Source organism: Callionymus lyra, chromosome 13 (genome assembly GCF_982586985.1).
Source record: "Callionymus lyra chromosome 13, fCalLyr1.hap1.1, whole genome shotgun sequence".
NCBI lineage: Eukaryota > Metazoa > Chordata > Actinopteri > Syngnathiformes > Callionymidae > Callionymus > Callionymus lyra.
In genome coordinates this window covers 822,650-841,081 of record NC_141830.1, presented here as the reverse complement: position 1 = coordinate 841,081, position 18,432 = coordinate 822,650, and the positions used below count along the sequence as shown (strand labels likewise).

The 18,432-nt window shown below is 43.0% G+C and overlaps 1 protein-coding gene across 2 annotated transcripts in view; it reads left to right on the top strand.

Annotated features, from left to right (window-relative positions):
- Positions 1-18,432, top strand: part of LOC148066920 (collagen alpha-1(XII) chain-like) — a 69,224-nt gene that overhangs the window by 13,168 nt on the left and 37,624 nt on the right. For both annotated transcript variants that reach the window (XM_087806520.1, XM_087806519.1), the window contains 5 exons: positions 5,934-6,212; positions 6,268-6,531; positions 8,168-8,434; positions 8,491-8,757; positions 11,335-11,527. In XM_087806520.1, coding sequence (XP_087662646.1) covers positions 5,934-6,212; positions 6,268-6,531; positions 8,168-8,434; positions 8,491-8,757; positions 11,335-11,527 — 1,270 coding nt within the window. The remainder of the gene's footprint in view (positions 1-5,933; positions 6,213-6,267; positions 6,532-8,167; positions 8,435-8,490; positions 8,758-11,334; positions 11,528-18,432) is intronic.

The following is an 18,432-nucleotide window of genomic DNA, read 5'->3' as shown; positions in this document are numbered from 1 at the left end:
GATGTGTGTATAAAGATGTGTGTGTAGGTGTGTATACAGATGTGTGTGTAGGTGTGTGTAGGTGTGTATAAAGATGTGTGTGTAGGTGTGTATAAAGATGTGTGTGTAGGTGTGTATAAAGATGTGTGTGTAGGTGTGTATAAAGATGTGTGTGTAGGTGTGTATAAAGATGTGTGTGTATAAAGATGTGTGTGTAGGTGTGTATAAAGATGTGTGTATAAAGATGTGTGTGTAGGTGTGTATACAGATGTGTGTATAAAGATGTGTGTGTAGGTGTGTATAAAGATGTGTGTATAAAGATGTGTGTAGGTGTGTATAAAGATGTGTGTAGGTGTGTATAAAGATGTGTGTATAAAGATGTGTGTGTGGGTGTGTATAAAGATGTGTGTATAAAGATGTGTGTGTAGGTGTGTATAAAGATGTGTGTATAAAGATGTGTGTGTAGGTGTGTATACAGATGTGTGTATAAAGATGTGTGTGTAGGTGTGTATACAGATGTGTGTATACAGATGTGTGTGTAGGTGTGTATAAAGATGTGTGTAGGTGTGTATAAAGATGTGTGTAGGTGTGTATAAAGATGTGTGTAGGTGTGTATAAAGATGTGTGTAGGTGTGTATAAAGATGTGTGTGTATAAAAGATGTGTGTGTAGGTGCGAGTGTGTGTAGGTGTGTATAAAGACGTGTGTGTATAAAAGATGTGTGTGTAGGTGCGAGTGTGTGTAGGTGTGTATAAAGATGTGTGTGTATAAAAGATGTGTGTGTAGGTGCGAGTGTGTGTAGGTGTGTATAAAGATGTGTGTGTATAAAGATGTGTGTATGAAAGATGTGTGTGTAGGTGTGTATAAAGACGTGTGTGTAGGTGCGAGTGTGTGTAGGTGTGTATAAAGATGTGTGTAGATGTGTATAAAGATGTGTGTAGGTGTGTATAAAGATGTGTGTGTATAAAGATGTGTGTATGAAAGATGTGTGTGTAGGTGCGAGTGTGTGTAGGTGTGTATAAAGACGTGTGTGTAGGTGCGAGTGTGTGTAGGTGTGTATAAAGATGTGTGTAGGTGTGTATAAAGATGTGTGTATAAAGATGTGTGTGTATAAAGATGTGTGTGTATAAAGATGTGTGTGTATAAAGATGTGTGTGTATAAAGATGTGTGTATAAAGATGTGTGTGTAGGTGTGTATACAGATGTGTGTGTAGGTGTGTATAAAGATGTGTGTATAAAGATGTGTGTGTATAAAGATGTGTGTGTATAAAGATGTGTGTATAAAGATGTGTGTGTAGGTGTGTATACAGATGTGTGTGTAGGTGTGTATAAAGATGTGTGTGTAGGTGTGTATAAAGATGTGTGTGTAGGTGTGTATAAAGATGTGTGTGTAGGTGTGTATAAAGATGTGTGTGTATAAAGATGTGTGTGTAGGTGTGTATAAAGATGTGTGTATAAAGATGTGTGTGTAGGTGTGTATACAGATGTGTGTATAAAGATGTGTGTGTAGGTGTGTATAAAGATGTGTGTATAAAGATGTGTGTGTGGGTGTGTATAAAGATGTGTGTATAAAGATGTGTGTGTAGGTGTGTATAAAGATGTGTGTATAAAGATGTGTGTGTAGGTGTGTATACAGATGTGTGTATAAAGATGTGTGTGTAGGTGTGTATACAGATGTGTGTATACAGATGTGTGTGTAGGTGTGTATAAAGATGTGTGTATAAAGATGTGTGTAGGTGTGTATAAAGATGTGTGTAGGTGTGTATAAAGATGTGTGTAGGTGTGTATAAAGATGTGTGTAGGTGTGTATAAAGATGTGTGTGTATAAAGATGTGTGTGTATAAAGATGTGTGTGTATAAAGATGTGTGTGTAGGTGTGTATACAGATGTGTGTGTAGGTGTGTATAAAGATGTGTGTATAAAGATGTGTGTGTATAAAGATGTGTGTGTATAAAGATGTGTGTATAAAGATGTGTGTGTAGGTGTGTATACAGATGTGTGTGTAGGTGTGTATAAAGATGTGTGTGTAGGTGTGTATAAAGATGTGTGTGTAGGTGTGTATAAAGATGTGTGTAGGTGTGTATAAAGATGTGTGTGTAGGTGTGTATAAAGATGTGTGTGTATAAAGATGTGTGTGTATAAAGATGTGTGTGTATAAAGATGTGTGTGTAGGTGTGTATACAGATGTGTGTGTAGGTGTGTATAAAGATGTGTGTATAAAGATGTGTGTGTATAAAGATGTGTGTATACAGATGTGTGTGTAGGTGTGTATAAAGATGTGTGTGTAGGTGTGTATAAAGATGTGTGTGTAGGTGTGTATAAAGATGTGTGTAGGTGTGTATAAAGATGTGTGTATACAGATGTGTGTAGGTGTGTATAAAGATGTGTGTAGGTGTGTATAAAGATGTGTGTATAAAGATGTGTGTGTAGGTGTGTATAAAGATGTGTGTAGGTGTGTATAAAGATGTGTGTATACAGATGTGTGTATACAGATGTGTGTATAAAGATGTGTGTATACAGATGTGTGTATAAAGATGTGTGTATAAAGATGTGTTTAGGTGTGTATAAAGATGTGTGTATACAGATGTGTGTGTAGGTGTGTATAAAGATGTGTGTATAAAGATGTGTGTATAAAGATGTGGGTATAAAGATGTGGGTATAAAGATGTGTGTATACAGATGTGTGTAGGTGTGTATAAAGATGTGTGTAGGTGTGTATAAAGATGTGTGTATAAAGATGTGTGTATAAAGATGTGTGTATACAGATGTGTGTAGGTGTGTATAAAGATGTGTGTAGGTGTGTATAAAGATGTGTGTATACAGATGTGTGTAGGTGTGTATAAAGATGTGTGTAGGTGTGTATAAAGATGTGTGTATACAGATGTGTGTAGGTGTGTATAAAGATGTGTGTAGGTGTGTATAAAGATGTGTGTATAAAGATGTGTGTATAAAGATGTGTGTATACAGATGTGTGTAGGTGTGTATAAAGATGTGTGTAGGTGTGTATACAGATGTGTGTATACAGATGTGTGTATACAGATGTGTGTATACAGATGTGTGTATACAGATGTGTGTATACAGATGTATGTAGGTGTGTATACAGATGTGTGTAGGTGTGTATACAGATGTGTGTAGGTGTGTATACAGATGTGTGTATACAGATGTGTGTAGGTGTGTATAAAGATGTGTGTAGGTGTGTATAAAGATGTGTGTGTAGGTGTGTATAAAGATGTGTGTGTAGGTGTGTATAAAGATGTGTGTGTAGGTGTGTATAAAGATGTGTGTAGGTGTGTATAAAGATGTGTGTGTAGGTGTGTATAAAGATGTGTGTATACAGATGTGTGTAGGTGTGTATACAGATGTGTGTAGGTGTGTATAAAGATGTGTGTAGGTGTGTATAAAGATGTGTGTATAAAGATGTGTGTGTAGGTGTGTATAAAGATGTGTGTATACAGATGTGTGTATAAAGATGTGTGTATACAGATGTGTGTGTAGGTGTGTATAAAGATGTGTTTAGGTGTGTATAAAGATGTGTGTATACAGATGTGTGTGTAGGTGTGTATAAAGATGTGTGTATAAAGATGTGTGTATAAAGATGTGGGTATAAAGATGTGTGTATACAGATGTGTGTAGGTGTGTATAAAGATGTGTGTAGGTGTGTATAAAGATGTGTGTATACAGATGTGTGTAGGTGTGTATAAAGATGTGTGTAGGTGTGTATAAAGATGTGTGTATACAGATGTGTGTAGGTGTGTATAAAGATGTGTGTAGGTGTGTATAAAGATGTGTGTATACAGATGTGTGTAGGTGTGTATAAAGATGTGTGTAGGTGTGTATAAAGATGTGTGTATAAAGATGTGTGTATACAGATGTGTGTAGGTGTGTATAAAGATGTGTGTAGGTGTGTATACAGATGTGTGTATACAGATGTGTGTAGGTGTGTATACAGATGTGTGTATACAGATGTGTGTAGGTGTGTATACAGATGTGTGTAGGTGTGTATAAAGATGTGTGTAGGTGTGTATACAGATGTGTGTATACAGATGTGTGTAGGTGTGTATAAAGATGTGTGTAGGTGTGTATACAGATGTGTGTAGGTGTGTATAAAGATGTGTGTAGGTGTGTATACAGATGTGTGTAGGTGTGTATACAGATGTGTGTAGGTGTGTATAAAGATGTGTGTAGGTGTGTATACAGATGTGTGTATACAGATGTGTGTATACAGATGTGTGTAGGTGTGTATAAAGATGTGTGTAGGTGTGTATACAGATGTGTGTAGGTGTGTATAAAGATGTGTGTAGGTGTGTATACAGATGTGTGTATACAGATGTGTGTAGGTGTGTATAAAGATGTGTGTAGGTGTGTATACAGATGTGTGTATACAGATGTGTGTATACAGATGTGTGTATACAGATGTGTGTATACAGATGTGTGTGTAGGTGTGTATAAAGATGTGTGTGTACAGATGTGTGTGTAGGTGTGTATAAAGATGTGTGTAAACAGATGTGTGTAGGTGTGTATAAAGATGTGTGTGTAGGTGTGTATACAGATGTGTGTATACAGATGTGTGTATACAGATGTGTGTGTAGGTGTGTATACAGATGTGTGTAGGTGTGTATAAAGATGTGTGTATACAGATGTGTGTATAAAGATGTGTGTAGGTGTGTATAAAGATGTGTGTGTAGGTGTGTATACAGATGTGTGTATACAGATGTGTGTATAAAGATGTGTGTAGGTGTGTATACAGATGTGTGTATACAGATGTGTGTATAAAGATGTGTGTAGGTGTGTATACAGATGTGTGTATACAGATGTGTGTAGGTGTGTATAAAGATGTGTGTATAAAGATGTGTGTAGGTGTGTATACAGATGTGTGTATACAGATGTGTGTATACAGATGTGTGTAGGTGTGTATACAGATGTGTGTATAAAGATGTGTGTAGGTGTGTATACAGATGTGTGTATACAGATGTGTGTAGGTGTGTATACAGATGTGTGTATACAGATGTGTGTAGGTGTGTATACAGATGTGTGTATACAGATGTGTGTATACAGATGTGTGTAGGTGTGTATACAGATGTGTGTATACAGATGTGTGTATACAGATGTGTGTAGGTGTGTATACAGATGTGTGTATACAGATGTGTGTATACAGATGTGTGTAGGTGTGTATACAGATGTGTGTATACAGATGTGTGTAGGTGTGTATACAGATGTGTGTATACAGATGTGTGTATACAGATGTGTGTATACAGATGTGTGTAGGTGTGTATACAGATGTGTGTATACAGATGTGTGTATACAGATGTGTGTATACAGATGTGTGTATACAGATGTGTGTATACAGATGTGTGTGTACAGATGTGTGTATACAGATGTGTGTATAGAGATGTGTGTAGGTGTGTATACAGATGTGTGTATACAGATGTGTGTATACAGATGTGTGTAGGTGTGTATACAGATGTGTGTATACAGATGTGTGTATACAGATGTGTGTATACAGATGTGTGTATACAGATGTGTGTAGGTGTGTATACAGATGTGTGTATACAGATGTGTGTAAACAGATGTGTGTATAAAGATGTGTGTATACAGATGTGTGTATACAGATGTGTGTATACAGATGTGTATACAGATGTGTGTATACAGATGTGTGTAGGTGTGTATACAGATGTGTGTATACAGATGTGTGTATACAGATGTGTGTATACAGATGTGTGTATACAGATGTGTGTATACAGATGTGTGTATACAGATGTGTGTATAAAGATGTGTGTATACAGATGTGTGTATACAGATGTGTGTAGGTGTGTATACAGATGTGTGTATACAGATGTGTGTATACAGATGTGTGTAGGTGTGTATACAGATGTGTGTATACAGATGTGTGTATACAGATGTGTGTATACAGATGTGTGTGGTCTCAGAGTCTCAAGGGTGTCTTCTGTCCCTCCAGGACTGACTCCGCCTCGGGACCTGGTCTTCCCTGAGGTGGACTCCAGGAGCCTCAGGGTCTCGTGGGCGACGGACTCGTCCGACGTGGAGTCGTTTGTGGTCCAGTTCAAGCCCGCTGACCACGTGCAGGACCACCTGGTGTCCACGTCCGTCCCGGGGGACACTCGGACCGCGGTCCTCCCTCACCTCACCCCCCTCACCCGGTACCAGGTCCAGGTCCAGGCTCAGTACCAGAAAGGCGACAGTCTGCCGGTGACCGGCTTCCAGACCACGTCAGCAGGTGATCACCGGTCGCACTCCTAGAAGGTCCATGTTCTGATCCGGGTCTGTCCCAGAACCGGGTGCGGTCCGAGACCTGAGGGTCTCCGACGGGACGACTGACAGTTTCCGGGTGTCATGGCAACCGGCTCCCGGGAACGTCCTGCGCTACCAGGTGAGCTACGGGCGAGCGGAGGACCAGCCCGTCGTCATGGAGACGACGGAGACGGATCTGGTTCTGGGTCAGCTCGGACCTCAGACCAGGTACCGGGTCAGCGTCACGCCGCTGTACGGGTCCGGAGCCGGTGGAGCGCTGCAGGTGTATGGCACCACCCAGCCAGGTGAGAGCAGGAGGTCACACCTGTCACTGACTCGCGCTTCTGAGGTCCAAAGTCCTGGTTCTGATCCGAGTGCAGCAGGAGAACATACACCAGACGCCAGGATGCATCATGGGAGTTATTGTTGTGACATTTTAAATGTAGTTTGACTTCGAACTCATGTGATGAAGATGAAGATGATGAAGATGATGATGAAGATGAAGATGATGAAGATGATGATGAGGATGAAGATGATGAAGATGATGATGAAGATGAAGATGAAGAAATGATGAAGATGATGAAGATGATGAAGATGATGATGAGGATGAAGATGAGGATGAAGATGATGATGAAGATGAAGATGAAGAAATGATGAAGATGATGATGATGATGATGAAGATGAAGATGAAGATGAAGATGAAGATGATGATGAAGATGAAGATGAAGAAATGATGAAGATGATGATGATGATGATGAAGATGACGAAGAAGATGATGAGGATGAAGATGATGAAGAAGATGAAGATGATGATGAAGAAGAAGATGATGAGGAAGAAGATGATGAAGATGATGAAGATGATGATGAAGAAGAAGATGATGAGGAAGAAGATGATGAGGAAGAAGATGATGAAGATGATGAAGATGATGATGAAGAAGATGATGAGGAAGAAGATGATGAAGATGATGAAGAAGAAGATGATGAGGAAGAAGATGATGAAGATGATGAAGATGATGAAGAAGAAGATGATGAGGAAGAAGATGATGAAGATGATGATGAAGATGATGAAGATGATGAAGATGATGATGAAGAAGATGATGAAGATGATGATGATGAAGATGATGATGAAGATGAAGAAATGATGAAGATGAGGAAGATGATGAGGAAGATGATGATGATGATGAAGATGATAATGAAGATGATGAAGATGATGAGGAAGATGAGGATGATGATGATGATGAAGATGAAGAAATGCTGAAGATGATGATGATGATGAAGATGAGGAAGAAGATGATGAAGATGATGATGAAGATGATGAAGATGATGATGAAGAAGATGATGAAGATGATGATGATGAAGATGATGATGAAGATGATGATGAAGATGAATAAATGATGAAGATGATGATGAAGATGAGGAAGATGATGATGAAGATGATAATGAAGATGATGATGAAGATGAAGAAATGATGAAGATGATGATGAAGATGAGGAAGATGATGATGAAGATGATAATGAAGATGATGATGAAGATGAAGAAATGATGAAGATGATGATGAAGATGAGGAAGATGATGATCAAGATGATAATGAAGATGATGATGAAGATGAAGAAATGATGATGATGATGATGAGGAAGATGAAGATGAAGAAAAAGAAGATGATGAAGATGATGAAGATGACGAAGATGATGATGATAAGGATGACGATGATGACGATGATGAAGATAATGATGATGAAGATGATCTCTTCATCATCTTCATCATCTTCATCATCATCATCATCATCATCTTCATCAGTCAGGAAGCTCCACCTCCTAGTTTCCATTTCAGAAGAATCATTTCCATGCGTCCATTGATGACTTTTTCTCCCCGAAGACAAAACCATCAAACCAGGTCTTGGACACGAGATCCCTGCTGATGATCCTGTGACATGTGTGTCCAGCTGCAGGTCCTCAACACCTGGTGACCAGCAATGTCACTCACAGCAGCTTCGTGGCCTCCTGGACAGCAGCTCCAGGTCCTGTGAAGGAGTACCAGGTCCGCTGGAAGTCGCTCTACTCCACTGAAGCTGGAGAGAAGCCGGTGCCTGGAGACCAGACCTCAACGCTCCTGGAGGGTCTCAGGGCTGAGACACTGTACGTGGTCTCGGTGGTCTCCACCTCCGGTCACACGAGCAGCCCTCCACTGACGGGGCAGGAGACCACGGAGGGTGAGTACCACGCGTGGAGGACCTAGAAGGTGGTCTGACGGTGGTTTGCTCCGCAGTCTCTCCTGAAGGTCGGCGCCTGCGAGTGTCCGAGGAGACGGAACGTTCCATGAGGGTGACCTGGGCGCCAGCGCCGGGCAGAGTCCTGCACTACCGCCTGAGGTACGTGCCGCGCGGGGGCGGCAGAGAGGCGGCGCTGAAGGTCCCCGCGAGCATGACCTCCACCGTCCTCAAGCGGCTGAAGGCCACCACCTCCTACCACGTCACCGTCCAGCCCATACACAAGCGCGGGGAAGGAAAAGCAAGGCAAGGAGTAGGAACCACACGTACGTCCTCGGCCCCCCGGCCCTCCACACACACCCGCACTAGGAACCAGCGCCGCCTCAGTGACGCAGTTCTTCAGTCAAGGTCATTTCACTCAAGGTCACACGTGTCCGTCGGTAACCTGTAGGATGACGGACACATGTCAGACATTGATTGACTGGATCAATGCACACTTGATGTCGTCGCACCGTTAGCACGTTAGCATGTTAGCAGATTAGCAGGTTAGCATGTTAGCAGATTAGCACGTTAGCAGGTTAGCACGTTAGCATGTTAGCAGGTTAGCAGATTAGCACGTTAGCACGTTAGCAGGTTAGCACGTTAGCATGTTAGCAGGTTAGCTCCATGATAAACATACCCACATTTCTGCTGGAACACCTGGTCTAGATCAGAAGCAGACTCACCTGTTACCGACAAACACACACATATCCAGACTCACACACAAACACACACATATACAGACTCACACACAAACACACACATATACAGACTCACACACAGACACACACATATGCAGACTTACACACAAACACACACATATGCAGACTCACACACAAACACACACATATGCAGACTCACACACAGACACACACATATGCAGACTCACACACAAACACACACATATGCAGACTCACACACAAACACACACATATACAGACTCACACACAAACACACACATATGCAGACTCACACACAAACACACACATATACAGACTCACATACAAACACACAAATACAGACTCACACACAAACACACACACACACAGACACACACATACACAGACTCACACACAAACACACACATATCCAGACTCACACAAACACACACATATACAGACTCACATACAAACACACAAATACAGACTCACACACAAACACACACACACACAGACACACACATATACAGACTCACACACAGACACACACATATACAGACTCACACACAAACACACACATATGCAGACTCACACACAAACACACACATATCCAGACTCACACACAAACACACACATATACAGACTCACACACAAACACACACATACGCAAACTCACACATACGCAGACTCACACACAGACACACACATATACAGACTCACACACAGACACACACATATACAGACTCACACACAAACACACACATACGCAAACTCACACATACGCAGACTCACACACAAACACACACATATACAGACTCACACACAAACACACACATACGCAAACTCACACATACGCAGACTCACACACAAACACACACATATGCAGACTCACACACAAACACAAACATATACAGACTCACACACAAACACACACATACGCAGACTCACACACAAACACACACATACGCAGACTCACACACAGACACACACATACACAGACTCACACACAAACACACACATATACAGACTCACACACAAACACACACATATACAGACTCACACACAAACACACACATATACAGACTCACACACAAACACACACATATACAGACTCACACACAGACACACACATACACAGACTCACACACAAACACACACATATACAGACTCACACACAAACACACACATATACAGACTCACACACAGACACACACATACACAGACTCACACACAAACACACACATATACAGACTCACACACAGACACACACATATACAGACTCACACACAAACACACACATATGCAGACTCACACACAAACACACATATATGCAGACTCACACACAAACACACACATATGCAGACTCACATACAAACACACACATATACAGACTCACACACAAACACACATATGCAGACTCACATACAAACACACACATATACAGACTCACACACAAACACACATATGCAGACTCACACACAAACACACACATATGCAGACTCACACACAGACACACACATATACAGACTCACACACAAACACACACATATGCAGACTCACACACAAACACACACATATGCAGACTCACACACAGACACACACATATACAGACTCACACACAAACACACACATATGCAGACTCACACACAGACACACACATATACAGACTCACACACAGACACACACATATACAGACTCACACACAAACACACACATATACAGACTCACACACAGACACACACATATACAGACTCACACACAAACACACACATATACAGACTCACACACAGACACACACATATACAGACTCACACACAAACACACACATATGCAGACTCACACACAGACACACACATATACAGACTCACACACAGACACACACATATGCAGACTCACACACAAACACACACATATACAGACTCACACACAAACACACACATATGCAGACTCACACACAGACACACACATATACAGACTCACACATATACAGACTCACACACAAACACACACATATACAGACTCACACACAAACACACACATATACAGACTCACACACAAACACACACATATACAGACTCACACACAAACACACACATATGCAGACTCACACACAGACACACACATATACAGACTCACACATATACAGACTCACACACACACGTATTGTTGTCGTGTCTGTACTGACGTTCTCGTCTTCTACTCCAGTGTCGCCCTACAAAGCTCCCAGAAACCTTCACACCTCTGAGCCCACAAAGACCAGTTTCAGGGTCTCTTGGGATCCTGCACCGGGAAACGTTAGAGGCTACAAGGTGACCTTTCAACCCACTGGACACGACATTGACCTTGGGGAGCTTGTGGTCGGCCCCTATGACAACACTGTGGTTCTGGAGGAGCTAAGGTGAGAGAAGAACTGACGACAACTGACGACAACTGACGACAACTGACGACAACTTTCAACAACTGACGACAACCTTCAACAACTGACGACAACCTTCAACAACTGACGACAACTTTCAACAACTGACGACAACCTTCAACAACTGACGACGACCTTCAACAACTGACGACAACCTTCAACAACTGACGACAACCTTCAACAACTGACGACAACCTTCAACAACTGATGACAACCTTCAACAACTGACGACAACCTTCAACAACTGACGACAACCTTCAACAACTGACGACAACTTTCAACAACTGACGACGACCTTCAACAACTGACGACGACCTTCAACAACTGACGACGACCTTCAACAACTGACGACGACCTTCAACAACTGACGACGACCTTCAACAACTGACGACGACCTTCAACAACTGACGACGACCTTCAACAACTGACGACGACCTTCAACAACTGACGACAACCTTCAACAACTGACGACGACCTTCAACAACTGACGACGACCTTCAACAACTGACGACGACCTTCAACAACTGACGACAACCTTCAACAACTGACGACGACCTTCAACAACTGACGACGACCTTCAACAACTGACGACGACCTTCAACAACTGACGACAACCTTCAACAACTGACGACGACCTTCAACAACTGACGACGACCTTCAACAACTGACGACGACCTTCAACAACTGACGACGACCTTCAACAACTGACGACGACCTACAACAACTGACGACAACTTTCAACAACTGACGACAACCTTCAACAACTGACGACGACCTTCAACAACTGACGACGACCTTCAACAACTGACGACGACCTTCAACAACTGACGACAACCTTCAACAACTGACGACGACCTTCAACAACTGACGACAACCTTCAACAACTGACGACAACTTTCAACAACTGACGACGACCTTCAACAACTGACGACGACCTTCAACAACTGACGACAACCTTCAACAACTGACGACAACTTTCAACAACTGACGACAACCTTCAACAACTGACGACAACCTTCAACAACTGACGACAACCTTCAACAACTGACGACGACCTTCAACAACTGACGACGACCTTCAACAACTGACGACGACCTTCAACAACTGACGACGACCTTCAACAACTGACGACGACCTTCAACAACTGACGACAACCTTCAACAACTGACGACGACCTTCAACAACTGACGACAACCTTCAACAACTGACGACGACCTTCAACAACTGACGACGACCTTCAACAACTGACGACAACCTTCAACAACTGACGACGACCTTCAACAACTGACGACAACCTTCAACAACTGACGACGACCTTCAACAACTGACGACGACCTTCAACAACTGACGACAACCTTCAACAACTGACGACAACCTTCAACAACTGACGACGACCTTCAACAACTGACGACAACCTTCAACAACTGACGACGACCTTCAACAACTGACGACGACCTTTAACAACTGACGACGACCTTCAACAACTGACGACGACCTTCAACAACTGACGACGACCTTCAACAACTGACGACGACTTTCAACAACTGACGACGACCTTCAACAACTGACGACGACCTTCAACAACTGACGACGACCTTCAACAACTGACGACGACCTTCAACAACTGACAACGACCTTCAACAACTGACGACGACCTTCAACAACTGACGACGACCTTCAACAACTGACGACGACCTTCAACAACTGACGACGACCTTCAACAACTGACGACGACCTTCAACAACTGACGACGACCTTCAACAACTGACGACGACCTTCAACAACTGACGACGACCTTCAACAACTGACGACGACCTTCAACAACTGACGACGACCTTCAACAACTGACGACGACCTTCAACAACTGACGACGACCTTCAACAACTGACGACGACCTTCAACAACTGACGACGACCTTCAACAACTGACGACAACCTTCAACAACTGACGACAACTTTCAACAACTGACGACGACCTTCAACAACTGACGACAACCTTCAACGACTGACGACAACCTTCAACGACTGACGACAACCTTCAACGACTGACGACGACCTTCAACAACTGACGACGACCTTCAAAAACTGACGACGACCTTCAACAACTGACGACAACCTTCAACAACTGACGACAACTTTCAACAACTGACGACGACCTTCAACAACTGACGACAACCTTCAACGACTGACGACAACCTTCAACGACTGACGACAACCTTCAACGACTGACGACGACCTTCAACAACTGACGACGACCTTCAACGACTGACGACGACCTTCAACAACTGACGACGACCTTCAACAACTGACGACAACCTTCAACAACTGACGAAAACCTTTAACAACTGACGACAACCTTCAACAACTGACGACAACCTTTAACAACTGACGACAACCTTCAACAACTGACGGCAACTTTCAACAACGGACGGCAACCTTCAACAACTGACGACAACCTTCAACAACTGACGGCAACTTTCAACAACGGACGGCAACCTTCAACAACTGACGACAACCTTCAACAACTGACGACAACCTTCAACAACTGACGACAACCTTTAACAACTGACGACAACCTTTAACAACTGACGACAACCTTCAACAACTGACGACAACCTTTAACAACTGACGACAACCTTCAACAACTGACGACAACCTTCAACAACTGACGACGACCTTCAACAACTGACGACGACCTTCAACAACTGACGACAACTTTCAACAACTGACGACGACCTTCAACAACTGACGACGACCTTCAACAACTGACGACAACCTTCAACAACTGACGACAACTTTCAACAACTGACGACAACCTTCAACAACTGACGAAAACCTGCAACAACTGACGACGACCTTCAACAACTGACGACAACCTTCAACAACTGACGAAAACCTTCAACAACTGACGACGACCTTCAACAACTGACGACAACCTTCAACAACTGACGAAAACCTTCAACAACTGATGAAAACCTTCAACAACTGATGAAAACCTTCAACAACTGACGACAACTTTCAACAACTGACGACAACCTTCAACAACTGACGAAAACCTTCAACAACTGACGAAAACCTTCAACAACTGACGACGACCTTCAACAACTGACGACGACCTTCAACAACTGACGACGACCTTCAACAACTGACGACGACCTTCAACAACTGACGACAACCTTCAACAACTGACGACGACTTTCAACAACTGACGACCACCTTCAACAACTGACGACAACCTTCAACAACTGACGAAAACCTTCAACAACTGACGACAACCTTCAACAACTGACGACAACCTTCAACAACTGATGACAACCTTCAACAACTGACGACAACCTTCAACAACTGACGACAACCTTCAACAACTGACGACAACTTTCAACAACTGACGACAACCTTCAACAACTGACGACAACTTTCAACAACTGATGACAACCTTCAACAACTGACGACAACTTTCAACAACTGACGACAACTGATGACAACCTTCAACAACTGACGACGACCTTCAACAACTGACGACAACTGATGACAACTTTCAACAACTGACGACGACCTTCAACAACTGACGACAACCTTCAACAACTGACGACAACCTTCAACAACTGACAACGACCTTCAACAACTGACGACAACCTTCAACAACTGACGACAACTTTCAACAACTGACGACAACCTTCAACAACTGACGACAACCTTCAACAACTGGCGACAACCTTCAACAACTGACGACAACCTTCAACAACTGACGACAACCTTCAACAACTGACGACAACCTTCAACAACTGACGACAACCTTCAACAACTGACGACAACCTTCAACAACTGGCGACAACCTTCAACAACTGACGACAACCTTCAACAACTGACGACAACCTTCAACAACTGACGACGACCTTCAACAACTGACGACGACCTTCAACAACTGACGACGACCTTCAACAACTGACGACAACCTTCAACAACTGACGACAACCTTCAACAACTGACGACGACCTTCAACAACTGACGACAACCTTCAACAACTGACGACGACCTTCAACAACTGACGACAACCTTCAACAACTGACGACTACTTTCAACAACTGACGACAACTTTCAACAACTGACGACGACCTTCAACAACTGACGACAACCTTCAACAACTGACGAAAACCTTCAACAACTGACGAAAACCTTCAACAACTGACGACAACTTTCAACAACTGACGACAACCTTCAACAACTGACGAAAACCTTCAACAACTGACGATGACCTTCAACAACTGACGACAACCTTCAACAACTGACGAAAACCTTCAACAACTGACGACGACCTTCAACAACTGACGACAACCTTCAACAACTGACGACAACCTTCAACAACTGACGACAACCTTCAACAACTGACGAAAACCTTCAACAACTGACGAAAACCTTCAACAACTGACGACGACCTTCAACAACTGACGACAACCTTCAACAACTGACGACGACCTTCAACAACTGACGACGACCTTCAACAACTGACGACAACCTTCAACAACTGACGACAACTTTCAACAACTGACGACGACCTTCAACAACTGACGACAACCTTCAACAACTGACGAAAACCTTCAACAACTGACAAAAACCTTCAACAACTGACGACAACTTTCAACAACTGACGACAACCTTCAACAACTGACGACAACCTTCAACAACTGATGACAACCTTCAACAACTGACGACAACCTTCAACAACTGACGACAACCTTCAACAACTGACGACAACTTTCAACAACTGACAACAACCTTCAACAACTGACGACAACTTTCAACAACTGACGACAACCTTCAACAACTGACGACAACTTTCAACAACTGACGACAACCTTCAACAACTGACGACAACCTTCAACAACTGACGACAACTTTCAACAACTGACGACAACCTTCAACAACTGACGACGACCTTCAAAAACTCACGACAACCTTCAACAACTGACGACAACCTTCAACAACTGACGACAACCTTCAACAACTGATGACAACCTTCAACAACTGACGACAACTTTAAACAACGGACGGCAACCTTCAACAACTGACGACAACTGATGACAACCTTCAACAACTGACGACAACCTTCAACAACTGACGACAACCTTCAACGACTGACGACAACCTTCAACAACTGACGACAACCTTCAACAACTGATGACAACCTTCAACAACTGACGACAACTTTAAACAACGGACGGCAACCTTCAACAACTGACGACAACTGATGACAACCTTCAACAACTGACGACAACCTTCAACAACTGACGACAACCTTCAACAACTGACGACAACTTTAAACAACGGACGGCAACCTTCAACAACTGACGACAACTGATGACAACCTTCAACAACTGACGACAACCTTCAACAACTGACGACAACCTTCAACGACTGATGACAACCTTCAACAACTGACGACGACCTTCAACAACTGACGACGACCTTCAACAACTGACGACAACCTTCAACAACTGACGACAACCTTCAACGACTGACGACAACCTTCAACGACTGACGACGACCTTCAACAACTGACGACGACCTTCAACAACTGACGACAACCTTCAACAACTGACGACAACCTTCAACGACTGATGACAACCTTCAACAACTGACGACGACCTTCAACAACTGACGACAACCTTCAACAACTGACGACAACCTTCAACGACTGACGACAACCTTCAACAACTGACGACAACCTTCAACGACTGACGACAACCTTCAACAACTGACGACAACCTTCAACAACTGACGACAACCTTCAACAACTGACGACAACCTTCAACGACTGACGACAACCTTCAACGACTGACGACGACCTTCAACAACTGACGACGACCTTCAACAACTGACGACAACCTTCAACAACTGACGACAACCTTTAACAACTGACGACAACCTTCAACAACTGACGACAACCTTCAACAACTGACGGTAACTTTCAACAACGGACGGCAACCTTTAACAACTGACGACAACCTTTAACAACTGACGACAACCTTCAACAACTGACGACAACCTTTAACAACTGACGACAACCTTCAACAACTGACGACAACTTTCAACAACGGACGACAACCTTTAACAACTGACGACAACCTTTAACAACTGACGACAACCTTCAACAACTGACGACAACCTTTAACAACTGACGACAACCTTCAACAACTGACGACAACTTTCAACAACGGACGGCAACCTTCAACAACTGACGACAACTGATGACAACCTTCAACAACTGACGACAACCTTCAACAACTGACGACAACCTTCAACGACTGACGACGACCTTCAACAACTGACGACAACTGATGACAACCTTCAACAACTGACGACAACCTTTAACAACTGACGACAACCTTTAACAACTGACGACAACCTTCAACAACTGACGACAACCTTTAACAACTGACGACAACCTTCAACAACTGACGACAACTTTCAACAACGGACGGCAACCTTCAACAACTGACGACAACTGATGACAACCTTCAACAACTGACGACAACCTTCAACAACTGACGACAACTGATGACAACCTTCAACAACTGACGACAACCTTTAACAACTGACGACAACCTTTAACAACTGACGACAACCTTCAACAACTGACGACAACCTTTAACAACTGACGACAACCTTCAACAACTGACGACAACTTTCAACAACGGACGGCAACCTTCAACAACTGACGACAACTGATGACAACCTTCAACAACTGACGACAACCTTCAACAACTGACGACAACCTTCAACGACTGACGACGACCTTCAACAACTGACGACTACCTTCAACAACTGACGACGACCTTCAACAATTGGTGACAACCTTAAGAAAACAGACAAAAATCACAACTGACA